The sequence below is a fragment of the Medicago sativa genome, chromosome 1 (genome assembly GCF_051527215.1).
Source record: "Medicago sativa cultivar Bolivia chromosome 1, Bolivia_mono, whole genome shotgun sequence".
Taxonomy (NCBI): domain Eukaryota; kingdom Viridiplantae; phylum Streptophyta; class Magnoliopsida; order Fabales; family Fabaceae; genus Medicago; species Medicago sativa.
In genome coordinates, this window is record NC_140749.1 from 50,065,274 (window position 1) to 50,082,132 (window position 16,859).

Consider the following 16,859-nt stretch of genomic DNA (forward strand, 5'->3'; position numbering starts at 1 on the left):
CTTTGTTTAATTATCCTTAAACTCTTATATTTTTGAACGATTTTTTTGAAACATGTTTAGAACATTATGAAATGTTCATTTACTAAAATTTAGAATTTTTTTTAACATGAAACGAATTAAATATGAATTTTTAAAACGGCAAAAGCTAAAGGTAAAAGTAACCAAATCTGGACGTAGAAATCAAATTTTGCGATAATATTTTGCAGAGAAACTTTTAGTAATGTTCTTAACACGTCTCCAAAAAATTGTTCAAACACTTAAGAGTTTAAGCATAAATTAGACAAATTTGAATTGAGCAGGGACTAATACTGAGTGCAGAAATTTTTTGTAGGGACTAAAAGAACATTTAAAATTAAGTAAAGACTAAACTTAAAATGTTCCAGGGACTAAAAACATATTTAACCCTAAAAATAACATGCAAGAAAGTTGTGTAAAAAGTCGTCTCGAACATCTATGCCTTTCATTTTTTCCATCACTCCATAAAATAATAAAACCTCTTTCAAAAAATAAAATAATAAAACTCAAATTTTTGAAGGATATAAAACTCAAATTATTAGCGTAGGTGTTTTTGAACGGGATTTTGCGTAACTTACTGCGCACTGCAAAGTGTTTCTAGTTCCTTCCATTTCTTATTATAAAATTAAAAAGGTCACTATTATTTCCGCCACTATTATTTATTTATTTATTAATTTCCTTATCTCCATTTTTTCTTTTCTCCCCTTTCTGTATATTTCTCAAATCCCCATTTCATTCTTTCAGTAAAATTATTACCTGATCACACTATCAGCAACGGTGAAACTGTAATCAACCACACAGGTCACAAAAACATTCATTCATTCATGTTATCGTTTTTCTTAAAAACATGTTTTATATGTTCAATTTTATTTAATTCCCTGTGTTTTTTATTGGGTTATCGATTCTAGATTATGGGTTTGTTAAAAGTTTTTTTTTTTTCTTTTGTCAAAAAAAGGTTTTTTTTTTTCTCCCTGGGTAGGTGGGTTATGGGTTTTCGGTGTTTTACTGATGGGGTTGTTTGGTTTGGTTTGGTTTGCATGATTGAATTGAGAGTTTGAATTTTATGATATGATTGTTAGTTAATAGTTTGGATGAAAACAGAAAATTCTATTTTGCCAACAATTGGAAGGTGTTTGAATAGTGATCACAAAAGGAGAATGAATACTGTTAATTGCTTTTGGCATGAATCATTGACAATCTGACATGATGTTTATGTTATTGTAGTAATCAGTGGCGGATCCACGACCCTGGCCTAGAGGTTAAAACTTTCGAGTTCTTGAGTTTTGTTTGGTTTAGTGTAGGAAAAAAAATTCAGGGTTCAAAATGAAAATTATATAGGGGCATATTTGCATTTTTTTTAGTTTAGGGGTTCAGTTGAAACCCCTCAAAAGGGCAAGCTCCACCCCTGGTAGTAATCCTTGTATTTATTTGGTATTTGGCTGCTTTGTTGTCTTGGAACAAGTAAGCTATGTAGCACTAACACTTAATGTTCAAGGTGTGTCAAAGTGTCTGATATGTGTCAGTTTGTGTGGCACTGACATGCGTGGTTACATTCGATCACTTAAATTTTTTCAAACTATTACAATACAGTGTCTGATTGTTAGTGTAGATGTGTCCGGTGTCTGTGTTTGTGTTTGTGTTTGTGTTGGGACTTCCTGGTGTCATGGCCAATGTTTTGAAAGCTGAATCAAATATTGAAGCTGCGATATCTTTGGGTCATGGTTTAAACTACTTTAAACCGTTCGAACCGCTGTGAAGCCGCTGTTGAACTGCTCAAATAACCAAACCATAGAGAGTGACGGTTCAACTGGTTGGATTGTCTAGTTTGTATTTTAAGACATTGGTCATGGCACATGCAAGTGCAATTCGTTGGTATTGATGAATCATTGACTATGTTGGTTTTGGATTTGCTTGTAGTTATTTGTCTTTTGTAAAGAAATATGTTACGTGTTTGTATTTTCCAGTGAGGGTGAGCTGTTCTATTTATGGTTGCAGGTGATCATAAAATAATGGATTCTCATGACGAAACAGGATGCCAGACTCCAGAACTCCCGATACTTTGTGTTAATAATTGCGGTTTCTTTGGGAGGGCTGCTACCATGAATATGTGTTCCAAATGTTACAAAGACACGCTGTTGATGCAGGAACAGGAAAAGCTAGCGGTAGCATCAGTTGAAAACTTGGTGAGTGGCGGTTCTATGAAACAGGTTGTGACTGATGGTGCTGTTAACGTGCAAATTGAGAATGTGGAGGTCAAGACGGTCGGCGCTGAGATTTCTGGAGATTCATCTTCTAGTGAGAATTTGGAGACAAAAGTCAAGACAGGTCCAAGCAGATGTGCTACTTGCCGGAAGCGTGTTGGATTAACAGGTTTCACCTGCAAATGTGGAAACCTTTTTTGTGCAATGCACCGCTATTCTGACAAGCATGATTGCCCTTTTGATTACCAATCTGTTGGCCGGGATGCTATTGCTAAATCCAACCCTGTAATTAAGGCCGACAAGCTCGACAAATTCTAGGGATGCACTAGATTGATAAAATGTCTTGATAGAAGGCACATGCTTAGAGAAAACCTGCATTGTTGCATTAGGGGGGTTTTGTGCTGGTTTGAAGGAATTCTTTGGATTATTTATTTGGTTGCTCTGCATATTTTTCTTTACTCATTCCATAGTGGTATTTACTGCTTAGTGTTTGTGTGTTTTGCTTGAGTTTTGACATCATTTATTTATGATCATGCTCATAGGAACTTTTGTTAATACTGAAAATAGAACTCGAAGAAATATCCTTTACAGGGGTGAAATACTGCTCAACATATAGAAACACGGATATGCTGGAACTAGTGTTGTTTGCGGATTGCGGAAAAAGTAGTTTGTTCAAATTCCATTATTACAATGCTATAGTGCGGTTATAACAGCTATTTGGAAATGCTTTCTACCAAATAGCATTTGGTAGAATAATAGCGATTTGTTCAATTACCACTATGCGATAGCGCAGCTATTTGACAACACTGGTTGGAACAATGGAAAAAGACTTGTGAGTATTGCCTATTAATTCTAAAATTGTTATCCTGTCAACACTTCCCCGTTGCTGCCATATTGGTGTTTTCATTTTTCCTCTGACATGACATCATTGTTCGTATACTATCTAATAATACTTATAAGCTTATAGGTTTCACATGCCACTATTCTAGTATCCCCTATTGTACTTTTTGCAAGTACAATATCCTTCTTAGTTCCGGAAACATTCTTATTTCTCCTCCGAAATATGTATAATTTTTGTGTGACCAAAACTGTCCAGATCGCTTCCGATTTACTGTTGTATTCATGTTAAAGGTCTATCAAATGTTTATTATGCTCTTTATGCACAAACTTGTGTAATCCGAATCTGTAAGTTTGAAGGTGTTTACTGGACTATGTTATTGACATACTCCTCAGTCTAGTACTCCCTCCGTTTCAAAATGAGTGTCGCTTTAGCCAAAAAAAACTTATTTCAAAATGAGTGTCGCTTTCAGTTTCCAATGCAATAATAACTTTTTCTTTTCAATTGTACCCTCCAATTAATACTCTGTACACTACTTTCAAAGTATTACTTATAAACTAACCAACAGTTAATAAGGATAATTTGGTAAAATAACCATTCTCTTTTTCTTAATCATTGCATTTCTTAATATATGTGTGTAAACACCTAAAACGACACTCATTTTGAAACGGAGGGAGTATAATATTACCATATCTTTGCATCTTAAAATTAAGTCACGATGCATTCACTAATAATGGATTTGTTAGCTATACAACACTTTGTTCACCTAATTTTACTACTCATTACACGGTGTGCCGCACTGCATCTAAATTATCATGTTCATTCTTTTTCTTTGTTTCGATTGTGACTTTTCTTTGGCTTGTAGTGAGTTCTCCTCTATTTTTATTATTAATGTCAAATTTGAGTACTCAAACTATGCCAGATAAATTCCTGACCATAGCTTAATGTGAGAGAGAGAGAGGGAGAGAGAGGCGAACCGAAGATGCATGCAGTTTGGATGTTGGTGTAAATTGAAACTGAAAATAGATTAATAATTGGTATGAGGAAAAAAGTGCCAGAAGAATTGTTAACTCGCTAGGCGCAGCATCTAGCCTGAAAACAAGAGTTTCAAACAACATCAAGCACACTGTTGAAAATAATCAAAAGAAGACAAAGAATCGTCCAAGAAACAATGCATCTCCATCACTGACTAATAACAGATTGAGGGTATTCTTTCGTATCCTATATGCATATACATATTCACCTTGGAAATTAGGTGAGATTTAGCCTGGGAAAGGCTAGTTGCTTCCCATCATGGGAAAGTTGCTTTATCACCATCAGATCATAAGAGGAGCATAGTTTTATGGTAGACTGCCAACACTGAATTTTTTCTACACTATTCTCCATCACTATTCACACTCTCTCTCAGGCATGCATCTGGGAGTAAGAACCCAAGTCTTTGTTTTAACCCATTCATATTGATTCATTTTTCTCCATGGTTGAACATCAAAATCTATTATTCTCAATTATTCTATTTTCCCAATTTTTCAATTCTCAAACACAAAATAAACTACACGTTCATTTGCTTGCAAAACCACTTCTATCCCAAATTCATATGGTTTCTATATGTTCCCAATCCAATTCCCTACAATCTGAAAAAATGGGCAAAATAATTCATATGGTTTCTATATGTTCCCAATCCAATTCCCTACAATATGAAAAAATGGGCAAAATCATAAATGTTCATAGTTTACCTTACAAAATTCTACTGAACATTAAAAACTTAAAAATATTTCATTTTTAACTCCATTGATTTGTGGAGAATAATAACTAATTTTGTTTGTGATTTGGCCCCCTTTTGTTTTTGGCAATTCAAGAATATTTTTAATTAAATATTGAAGCTTCCATATCAATTTCTCTAGAAAATCCGATTTCTCAGTACAAATTTCTCTAAAACCCAAAAATCAATAACACAGAGATTGCCTAAGCTTCCCTAAAAATAGTTTGAAGCTTATTAGAATTAAGGAAAATGGGTTAAATCTGATTTGATTTTGGGACAGTATGCAAGATTGTATGCTCGGAAAATTTTGGGTTTGAGAAGACAATGCAATTGTTTTTTTTCTTTCTGGGCTATGTGAACAAGATGAATATGATGAACTTACAGAAAAAAATCTAGTGTTGGCAGTCTACCATAAAACTATGCTCCTCTTATGATCTGATGGTGAAAAGGCAACTTTCCCATGATGGGAAGCAACTAGCCTTTCCCAGGCTAAATTTATTAGTGAAGAGAACCTTTGTTGAGCATTACCACTTTACATTCTTCATTCCCATTTTTTACAGGTTGTATTCATAACCGTAACAATGTCTTCTTTAAGAAAACCGAAAGAACTTACGAACAATAACAAAGAGGTTTAGCGCAAATCAATGCTGCAATCCTTACACATGAACAATGCAGTCTGTATGAATGGATAGTACAGATCATACAAATGAGCTGTACAAGTCATATATATGAATAGTATCGACGATAGGAAATATACAGTAGTCACAAAAACAGTGTTGTGCGATGAAGAGTGGTAACCGACTGGCACAACAAAGGGCTGCAACGAAGGCATGAAAAGAGACCACAATGAAGGAGCGTAAGGTTTTTCACGCGTAAGCAAGAAACTCAAAATCGGAAGCTCGTGATAGCATGTAGAATTGAGAAATTATTTTCAGAATAAATTCCAAACGAGAATAGAGTACATACGCATAACACTTAAATGGACTGTTGTTACATAATATATACGCTGTTTACAATACAGTTAAGATCCAATACTAAGTAAGTTCTATAGTTTGATGATTCCTAAACAGTTGTAAGTTTCCTATGCTAGATTGTAGATAAATGAAAATTTGAAGTTATGTAAAATCAAGACCATTCATGTTACTAATACTAAGAATATAGTAATAAGTTCTAGGAGTAAGATTATGTTATGGCAGGGTGTTTATTTTATAATTCCTCATAATCTTTTTTCTCATTTTGAGTATTGGATGGGGGAGGCGAGAGGAAAGCCCTTGCGAATAGGCTTTTTCCTCTTGTGGCATGCGACTATTTGGGTCATTTGGTGCGCGCGGAATGACAAGGTCTTTAGTAACGTCTCGAAGGTAGGAGAGGAAGTGAAGGTGCTCTCTTGAACCATCCCAACACATATTTTATCCAAATTCGATCAAGTTTGGGTTCAACCCAAACCAACTCGTTCAAATTCAAAGTAGTTTGGTTACGATAATAAGTTTATGATTTTAAATTCATGAACTAGCCAACCTAACTCATTAAAAAAATTATTTTTTTAATTATTACTAATATATTTTATTACTTTTGTATGTTTATTTAAATGTTTTTCAATTTAATTCAAAGTGCTCAAATTTTAAATTCTAGAGTTTGAATAATAATATCATTTAATTATCTTTTCTTGAATTTTTTTTTTTAAATTATGTACGTCTACTTGGTTCAAGACTGACATAAAAAATATGATTTTTGATCAAATCCAAACCAATATAATTTGATTAGATCAACAACATATTTAAACCAAAACCAACTCAACCCGACCTGTAAACACCTCCAATGAAAGATATACCTAGAACTATTCCTATTCCAAATCCAGAATTTACAAAGTCCAAAATGGTCTCCTTAAAAATTGCAGCCACTTAATTAACCACAAATAAATCATAAATCGAACCTAAAGATTGTTAGAATCTGCGTTGGGGGTCTGCTGCAATAACTTGATCAAAAAAATGATGAAGATGAATGTGATAAGGAGTGCACATAAATTCCAAAGCATGTGTGGGACACACTAACCTTTAGGTTCAATTCGCCCCCACCAGTTATGTCAATCGGATGCAAAATCATTATACTGGTGAATCCCCTTCAGGATACGATGGAAGCCTTGACGTGACTTGCACATTCACACCAAACGTATCGACAATGGTAGTTTACTGAATAAAATTTTGTCAATTTTTCTCGTGCACTAGAGAAAAGAAAGAATGATTTAGTATTTTTTTGGCAGAATTTAGACTCACAAGAATGTGATGTTCTATCTCTTATTCTTTTTAATATTTCTGAATGCTTTTCTGCCTCTGATGAGTCAATAATTAGTGTTTTTAATATAATATTTGAGTTCGTTTTATTTAGATTTGATTTGATTTTATTTAATATTATTTCCTTTTTAGAACTATTTTACTTCAATTGCAAGTTATTTAATTTTAGGAACGAATAATTGAAAGATTGAGTCTTGGAGCAAAAGAAAGAGGATTAGGAGCTGATTCGGGTTGAAAATACGAAGATTGAAGACAAAAATACGATTCCCCCAAGTCAGAAGCTTGGCACGGCCCGTGCCACCAGCCACACGGCCGTGCCAACCCCCAGGATGCTCTTTTGCTGCTTCTGCTTCAAGGACAAGCTACCTATTAGTTTAATTTCTGACCTAAAAGCCTGTGGTTTCTTGTGGAACATTCTATTGATGTATTGCTTAGGGCTTAAGTCGATATAGACTATAAATAGAGTAGCTAGCTATCATAACAATTCCTCTTTTGTTCTTGGAATTCACCATTGTTTTTCTTAATAAAAGTTATTTCCTTTACTTTCTTGTTATTTTAGTTATGTTCTTCTTCTTCTTCCCTTTCTTAATAAAAGTTCTTTCCTTTACTTTCTTGTTATTTTATTTATGTTATTCTTCTTCTTCTCTCTGTCTGCGATGAACATGAGTGAGTATACTCTTCTTGTCTTGGGATTGTTGGATAAGTCTAATGACGTAATCCTAATCAAAACCAAGCCTTAAACCCTAATTTTATGTAACCCTAATTTCTAATCTATTTCACCGTTCTTATAATCAATAACAAACATTAATCGAAGGATCGAAAGATGAAGTTTAATAGTTGTTATTGATTCATCACAAATATTAAGCGATGTATCGAAAGATGAAGTTTTAATATTGGAACAAGTGAATATAGACAAGGATTGTAAAGCATGAAAATAGTCAAGCAAACCTTGAGACAATAAAGTTTCGAGCTTCAAGGAATTCAATAGAAATCAACCATGAAAATATGTGTGGTTCCTAGAGAAACACACTCACTGAGACAGAAAGGAGATGTGATAGGCTAAAGAGAAACGTGTCTTCAGAAAGAGGTCTAACATAAAGTTCTAGGTTTAAGGTGTGATTTTGAGAAGGGTTTGTCACCATGACGGACCAATAATCCCAAGGCTCTTTATTATTATTATTATTATTATTATTATTATTATTATTATTATTATTATTATTATTATTATTATTATTATTATTATTATTATTATTATTATTATTATTATTATTATTATTTTTAACCGTTTAAAAATCCAAACTTTGCAACTTAAACTCTTTCTAATCAACAACTAAAGTTAATTGAATTGAACAACTTCTTGTCGGAACGATACTCTCTTTTATTACTACTTCGATAAACCGTGTACTTGCGGATTTATCTCATCAGCCTCCAAAGTGTCTCTATTTATAGAGAAACTTATGTCATTTGGTGAAGAGAAACAACCCTTTGAAAGAGTTTGTTCATGAATGGTTACATTGCTTCAATTGACAAGCATTACCCTTTTCTTCTAAAAGGTCTCTATTTAACCATCGCAACATTCCGAATATATTTTGAAAATTTCTTTCACAATTTGCAAACGGTAATAGGTTTATAATTTTAAATTTATGAACCCGCGAACCTTCCTTCAAAACAAAAAAAAAAAATCATGAAACCTCAAACCTAACTCATTAAAAAAAGTTATTTTTTTAATTATTGCTAATATATTTTATTACTTTCGTATGTTTATTTAAACCTGTTTCAATTTAATTCAAGTGCTCAAATTTTAAATTCTAGAATTAAGTATGGAAAAATATTATATTTGATTATATTTTCTTGGTATTGTTTTAAAATTATGCACGTTTGATTGGTACAAGATTGACATAAAAAATATGATTTTTGATCAATTCCAAACCAATGAAAGATATACCTATAATTATTCCAAATCCAAATAAAGTAATATGAATACATTTGTTTTTTTTTTTAAGAAGAGAATATATTTGTTTGATTCCTGTCAAAAATTAAATATTTGATATTTATTTATGTCCTCAATTCCAAGATATATTAATATAACATGCAATATTTGTTTATTGCATTAAACCCTACATATTTCCGTGTTTGTTTGCCTTAGGAGTCGTTAGGGCACAGACCTATTTTTTTTTCTCTCCTTCTCTCTGCAAAAACAAACCATGGAAACCAACACCTGGCTGTCATTGCTGAATTCCGGTGCGTCTGACTTAGACCTCAACTTGTATAGAATCACGAAAGCTTTGGAGTACATAGCTTGGTACTTCGAACCAGGCAACCGATTTAGTGACTCTTCAATCTTTTATAGACTATGCATCTCCCTGTTTCGAGGGATTGATTATGCAATTGCCTATGCTCAAACTCCTTCCCCAAAAGCAATTCAACTACTTCATATGTTGATGAAACAGATAGACTATCAAAAAAAGAGTGATGATGAACTAGGAGTTGTGATGGTTTTGCTGATATCTGTCAAGAATGCCTGTGAATTTGGATGGTTCGAGAACAAAGAGTTAGAAGAACTTCTAACTATTGCTCACGAGATAGAAAATATGTACTGCACCCTGGGAAGTACCGGACCTAGTTTTTCTCACCATTCTTCATCATTATTAAATATGAGAATGCAAAGATTCTATCCAAGTATGAAACTGGGTCCAATTATTGCTTCAATCGAAGCCAAGTCTGGATTTGCAGCTGCTGTTGTTGACTTCAATATAATAAAGAATAATCATCGGTCCGATAACAAAATTTGGTTATTGGTGGCAAAAACTGATAATATTGAGACATCTGCATGCTTAATAAGCCCTCAGCAAGTGGATTTTCTCGTGAATGGACAAGCAATTAACACAAGGACTTTGCTTGGAATGGATCATCAGTCACAGATGCCCACTTGTTTGAACAGCTAGCATGCTTAAATTTGGGACAAATCTTTTTCAAGCTGTTGGTGAATTCGATGGTAATTATATTATACTTTTTGCCTATATGAGTTACGTTGATGCATCCTTGCCACCCGAGCTTCCACCAGATTATGTTCAGCCTACTCTTGAATATTCAGATTCAGATATTATGGAGGGGGAATCGCGAATCTCACTTAACTGTCCCATAGGATTGACACGTATCAAGACTCCTGTTAAAGGGCACACATGCAAACACTTCCAGTGCTTCGACTTTGACAACTTTGTTGAAATAAATTGTAACAGGCCATGCTGGTGTTGTCCCCATTGCAATGAGTATGTCTCCTATACAGATATTCGTCTTGACAGAAACATGGTTGCCATCCTGAAAGAAGTTGGTGAGAGTGTTGCGGAAGTGATTGTCCGTCATGCTGATGGATCGTTGAAGGAAGTACTCTTCGATGAAAATGATGCCTCAGGTCTCTGCAGCTGCGACACAGGTTTGCTTCATTAGTACTATTCTTTTAACTCTTTGCATCTATAGTGGCAACTTTATATCTTTTTACTGTTTCCATTTAAGATTGCATTCATTTTAGAATTTAAAATTGAGAACGGCCTAATTAAAATATGTTCCATTTCTATTTTGGCAGGTGGACAATAAAAACAATAGATCCTATAACGCTATGTTTGGAAGCAAACTCTTTGGCTTAATTAGATTAGAAGTAACAAGATTCTCTATTGGAAATCAAGAAGCTAATAAGGGAATGCTATGTTTTAAAGAGATTTGTTCATAAACTTGTTTTCTAAATTCTCATTTGTACGTAGTAAGAACATTTGTGCTATCCATATTAACAATGTCTATGACATGTGTGTTTCTTTTTCTTTGTATGAATTATAAATGAGAAATAAGAGTGATTTTAAAATTGATTCGCCTTGTTTTCTTTCCCAATGGTCTCTCCGAAATTACACCAGTTCCATGGGTATCGTGTAAAATATAAAGCACGCAAATTTCTGTTAAATTTTTTCCATTATTCCTTCTATTGGTTGAATGTTGAAAGTCCAAGCCCTGTGTAAGCATTTTGGACTCAATACATATTGCGAATTGTAATAACATGACTTAAATGCTAAGATTCCTCAGCAGATAATTTCCAAAAATATGGTGTATCCTTTTTGTTTGAGTTCTTATCCCGAGTTTCCTTGCATATTCAGTCTTTTGGTGTTAAAAAAGACTGCCTGTTATGAATGGTTGTCTATCCGATGTGGATGGTTATGTTTCAGACACGTTGCTGCGATCTTTCAGTTTTTTCTATATACAATTTCGCATTTTTGTCAGAACCCTGCTTTCCTGGGTTGTCTTTACTAATATAATTTTGTCTGAATCCCGCAAAAACTGTCCGTTCAAACCTTAAATCTATTTTGACTTTGCTTTTCATATCTCTTTTTTGTAAAACTTAAAACTTTTCATTTTGTAGAAATCTCTTCAAGATCTTTTGCGGAAGCAGGAAGGAGATCGTTCAGTGTGGGAGTACTCATTCATGCTTATTCAAATGCTAGATCTTGAAGCAGGTTGATCAGTTTCTCCTTTTATTTTAATATAATATTCACTCTCAGCATATAGCATTTCTAAAAGGTTTCAATCTGAACAAATCTCAATCTGTGATTTGTTTTCGACATGTTAATTAAATACTTGTTCATGATTTTCGTTTGATTATTTCGTATTTTTTTTTACTTATTTTCCGGTTGACTGTTTGTTTAGATTGAATGTCGGATTTATGGTTCCTTTCAAGTATCATATGGCATCTGTTTGGACTATGAATTGACTTAAGTAATTACCTGATCCCATAAACTTTGAGGGTGTTCTGTGTTTTGATGACAGATTTGTTTTGAAAACTTGTGACACCATTTTCTTTAGCCTCTCGAACTTGATGTGATGAGACTACACTGATCCGTTGTCATAAACTTCAATGTTATTGAATATTGTGAACTTTGTCCCATTACTCGACCACTATTCGAGCAAAGAGTGAACCTCGTTGATACATTCATCTTCCCAACAAGGGGCAAATCATCGTCAGCAATCTCATGACCTTTTCGACTGCCCTTGTTTAAGTGAAACAGATGCATATAGTCCAAAGCCTTATCATATGTTGCGTCTACTACCTTCCTTACTTTTGCTATGTAAACATCTTTCTAATCGTTTGCAGAAAAAATTAAATGAGGAAACCCTCGCTTCCATGTACATTGGATCATTCCCTGAGATAAAGTATAAGTTGAAGACATCCAACTGAACAAGTAGAGGTGGCGCTAGAAATTGAAAGTAAGCCTCTTATGGACAAGAATGGATCCGTAATAATGATTCTGAGCAAACAACGTTGTTTCCTTTTCGAGTTTATACAATGAAGATATACTTAACCACTAGAAGAGTCCATATAATCAAAGCATATCAACCTTTAACATCAGAAAAGTTTAGTCTGTTTAAATCATACTAAATAATGAACAAAAACTGAGCTAAACAGTATTGTTTGATATGTTTGGCTTACAAAAGTTTTTGACTCGTTTGTATCATCGCTTCCATAAATAAATAATCCGAACTTGAGCTACATATTGTTTGACTCGTTTGTTAATAAGTTGACTCGATGATACACACACTAAAGTTTGTAAGCCAAAGAGTATTTTGATGATATTCTCAATTTTCTGTTTAAATCATACTAAATAATGAACAAAAACTGAGCTAAACAGTATTGTTTGATATGTTTGGCTTACAAAAGTTTTTGACTCGTTTGTATCATCGCTTCCATAAATAAATAATCCGAACTTGAGCTACATATTGTTTGACTCGTTTGTTAATAAGTTGACTCGATGATACACACACTAAAGTTTGTAAGCCAAAGAGTATTTTGATGATATTCTCAATTTTAGTTGTGGAACTTTATTGGTATTTGTCTATGTTACATGTACTAATTTTGATGTGCTTTTGTATTTTTGTTTTAGGATGTTTGTAGGCATGTTTATCTTTTAATTTTATATATTTATTTGATATTTATGTACGACGGTATTTGCATCTATCATTTAAACACATTATGTTTTTTTTTATTTTTTTTTAGAGAAAATAGCTTATAACTTTTCATTAAAAATCAAAGTCGAGATACAAAGAGGTACATCATCAAAAACATGGGGACTAGCTAGGGAAATGACCTCTCGAGCAAGAGTATGAGCGACCACATTCGCTTGTCTCCGACTAAACTCCACCTTAGAGTTTTCAAAACAATCATTGCAATTCTTCCTACATTCATCCATTATAGCTCCAAACTCGGATATATCTTTCCCGCCCTTATTGAAATAATCCACAACTTTTTTGGCATCCAACTCAAAATCTACATTCGAAAGTTGTAATTCTCGCACCCATTGAATAGCATGGTAAAGACCCAACGCTTCGCCTACATCCGAAGAGCAAACGGAAATTGACCACAATGTTTTAGCTTTGATAAAATTCCCGTATTCATCTCTAATACACAGCCCAAAACCAACACAGTTCAATGCTTCCGAAAATGACGCATCGACATTGCATTTTAACCTTCCTTGGTGCGGTTTCAACCATTTGCACTGAACTGGCAGCGCTGCTGTTGCTGCAGAATCTGTCATGACAGCAGCTACAGAATCTGTCATGACAGCAGTAGTATGTGGCGCAGCTGCAGCTCCAGCAGCCCCACTTATTTGCTTCTTACAATTTGCGAAATTCCAGTTCTGCAGCAATTGCTTCGCGCGCTCAACAATAACCTGCCCAGTGTCCGTAACGTTCTCCCAAACATGCAAATTACGGCTTTTCCAAACACTCCACAATAATGTTGCAAACTGTTCTGCTTGGCCTTGTGGCAGCTCTTGTAATAGACTGAAAATAATGTCAGCCGTGGTGTTGCTTTTCTGCATCACTGAAATCACTTTGCTCAATAACAAACTCTGCTGCCACACAATTCTCGCCCTCGGGCAGTCGAAAAACACATGACTCGTGTCTTCATAACTTTCGTCACACATAGCCCATAACGAAGTACAGTTCACCCCTTTGTCCAGCAATCTAGCTCGCGTCAGCAGGCAGCCCCGACAAATTCTCCATAATAAATTCTTCACTTTCGGCGGGACTTTAAGCTTCCAAATACTACCCCAATTTCCTGTCTGGTATAAGTGTGAATTGTCTGCTATATTTTCCATACACAAGCGATACGCACTTTTAACCGAATATTGTCCATTCTTCTCTAATCTCCAAATTAATTGGTCTCCCTCCACCTGCCTAAAAATAGGAGTTCTAAGGATATCCTGCACCACATTTTGATCAAAATAATCACTAATCAAATGATAGTTCCAAGTACTGTTATTATGATCAATCAGAGAATTAACTCTTGAGTGCTGAATGACATCACTCGATTGTCCAACACCTGAGATACATCCCCCATGACTTAACCACGGCGCCTCAAAAATTGGGATGTTTATACCATTTCCAATTTTCCATCTAGCTCCTGAACGGACAATCCTCCTCGCACTGAAAATACTTCGCCAGACAAAGCTAGGATTATGGCCTAATTTTGCATCAATGTACTCATTACGAGGGAAATATCGAGCCTTAAAAAGTTGTGTAACCAAACACTCAGGTTGAGTTTGAAATTTCCATCCCTGCTTGCCTAACATCGCCAAATTAAAAGATGTTAAGTCTCTAAAACCCATCCCTCCTTTTGTCTTATGAACCGTGAACTTATCCCAAGAAAGCCAGTGAATGCCTTTGCTACTACTACCTCCATTTCCCCACCAGAAGCCATTGATCATTTTCTCAATAGAATCAATAAGGTTAGAAGGCAATAAGAAAATACTCATGACATAAGATGGAATGGCTTGCAGCACAGATTTAATCATCACCTCCCTACCAGCTTTCGACAAACATTTGCTACTCCACGAACTAATCTTTTGCCACACTCTGTCCTTAATATAACTGAAAGTTGCTTGCTTATTCCTACCTATCATAGAAGGTAGCCCCAAATATTTTCCAGTCCCTAGAACCGCCTGAACTCCCAGTGTCGAAGTAATCACATTTTGAATATTACTATCCACATTCCTGCTATGATATATTCCAGACTTCGGCAAGCTAATAGCCTGACTTGAGGCAGCTTCATACATGTTAAGAATACTTTTCATTTTGTGCGCCTCCTCTTCCGAAGCCCTGAAAAATAAGAAACAGTCATCGGCAAATAAAAGGTGGGAAATAGTAGGCGCGTTCCGACAAATTTTTGCTCCATGTAATTCGCCTCTAGCTTCAGCCTGATGTATAAGAGCTGATAAACCTTCAGCACACAATATAAACAAATACGGGATAGAGGGTCTCCATGGCGGAGTCCCCTTCCAGGAATAATATGCCCAAATAACTCTTGATTTACTAACACTAAATAATCCACAGTCTCTATACACATCATAATCCAGTCCACCCATTGCTGGCAAAACCCCATCTTTAGCATCACCTCCTTTAAGTACAACCAATCAATTCAGTCATAGGCCTTGCTAATGTCAAGCTTCAAGGCCACATTACCTTGCTTACCTTTAGTTTTCAACTTCATATAGTGAACAACTTCAATAGCAACCATTGCATTATCTAAAATAGACCTCCCTGGAACAAATGCTGACTGGTTGTCAGAAATACACTTTTGCAACACTAACTTTAGCCGGTTCGCTAGCACCTTCGACAACACTTTGTATAAAACATTACAAAGAGCTATTGGCCGCCAATCTCTCATATTTCTTTGTTCATTACCTTTTGGAATGAGTGCAATATTAGTAGCATTTAGGGACGCCGGTAATTGACATTGCCTAACCAAGAAACACAGTCCCTAAAAATATCAGGACTACAAATCTTCCAAAAATGCTGATAAAATCCCGGATTAAATCCGTCTGGTCCTGGACACTTGTCTGACTGCATTGAAAACATTGCTTCCTTAAATTCCTCTATCTGAAACGGTGCCATAAGCTGAATATTATCCTCATTTGTAAAAACCTGTTTAATTGCATTCAACATTGGTGTTCTTAAACACATTATGCTTGTGATAGCTTTTATTTGAATTTAAATTTTCCTTTTAAAAAAATTAAATGGTCAAAAGATATAGAAATTCTCTCTTTTTTGACAAAACAAAAATTGACGACAAATTTAGTAAATTGAGATAACTGAGTTGTTCGTCAATTTTATACAAACCAAATTCCAGCTAAACAAAGAAAAAATTTATCAAACTCACATAGGTAATAGGTCATAAATAGTAAAACCTAGAGCTACGACTAACTTAAATTTAAAAATTGAAATTTTAAAAACTATTTTTATAGGTTCTTAAATTTAAAAATTGAAATTTTAAAAACTATTTTTATAGGTTGTAAGTTGAAATCTATAGCATCTGATCTTAAAAAAAAAAGAAGTGAATAATATCAACTTCAAACAGTTCAGATCAAGACGCGATAGATTACAAGACTGCAACCTAAGAATAAAACTAACTGTGTAGATTCTCCTTTCAAAACATAAAATGACGAGAGACTACATTACAAAAACAATGCCTCTCCTTTGGGTTTTATAATAAACATTTGTTCTGTCTCTCACTTGATTTGTTCTGTCCTTTTTGAGTTTATACGATGAAGATATATTTAAATCACTAGAAGAGTCCACAAAGTCTTCACCTCATAATTCTTCCCTATCATAATTTTTGAATCCATAAGCTTAATGATTGCAAAAGCAATAGTTTACTTGACAGTACTAAAACAATAAGAAGACTTAACTATCTCTATTGTTTATGACAAAAATGAAAA

General features: G+C 34.4%; 2 protein-coding genes across 3 annotated transcripts; both read left to right on the forward strand.

The window, feature by feature from the left end:
• The first annotated feature begins 609 nt into the window (after nucleotides 1-609).
• LOC146955108 (zinc finger A20 and AN1 domain-containing stress-associated protein 8-like) lies at nucleotides 610-2,815 on the forward strand. Of its 2 annotated transcripts, XM_085720070.1 has the most exons (3): nucleotides 667-816; nucleotides 1,240-1,273; nucleotides 2,011-2,815. In XM_085720070.1, the coding sequence occupies exon 3, from the start codon at nucleotides 2,025-2,027 to the stop codon at nucleotides 2,532-2,534; it is 510 nt and encodes a 169-aa protein (XP_085576196.1). In that variant the 5' UTR covers nucleotides 667-816; nucleotides 1,240-1,273; nucleotides 2,011-2,024; the 3' UTR covers nucleotides 2,535-2,815. The 2 variants fall into 2 exon arrangements, with proteins under 2 accessions (XP_085576190.1, XP_085576196.1); XM_085720064.1 differs by lacking the exon at nucleotides 1,240-1,273 and having other exon boundaries at nucleotides 610-816.
• A 6,493-nt stretch (nucleotides 2,816-9,308) lies between these two features.
• Nucleotides 9,309-10,551, forward strand: LOC146955109 (E4 SUMO-protein ligase PIAL2-like). The gene is made up of 2 exons (XM_085707544.1): nucleotides 9,309-10,035; nucleotides 10,082-10,551. Exons 1-2 carry the CDS (start codon nucleotides 9,309-9,311, stop codon nucleotides 10,549-10,551), a joined length of 1,197 nt encoding a protein of 398 aa, XP_085563670.1.
• Nucleotides 10,552-16,859: the final 6,308 nt, after the last annotated feature.

Coding starts and splice junctions, on each gene's coding strand:
- LOC146955108 (XM_085720064.1), top strand. CDS start 2,025: ATGGATTCTCATGACGAAACAGGATGCCAGACTCCAGAACTCCCGATA.
- LOC146955109 (XM_085707544.1), top strand. CDS start 9,309: ATGGAAACCAACACCTGGCTGTCATTGCTGAATTCCGGTGCGTCTGAC. Junction 10,036..10,081: donor TCAGTCACAGATGCCCACTT/GTTTGAACAGCT, acceptor ATCTTTTTCAAG/CTGTTGGTGAATTCGATGGT.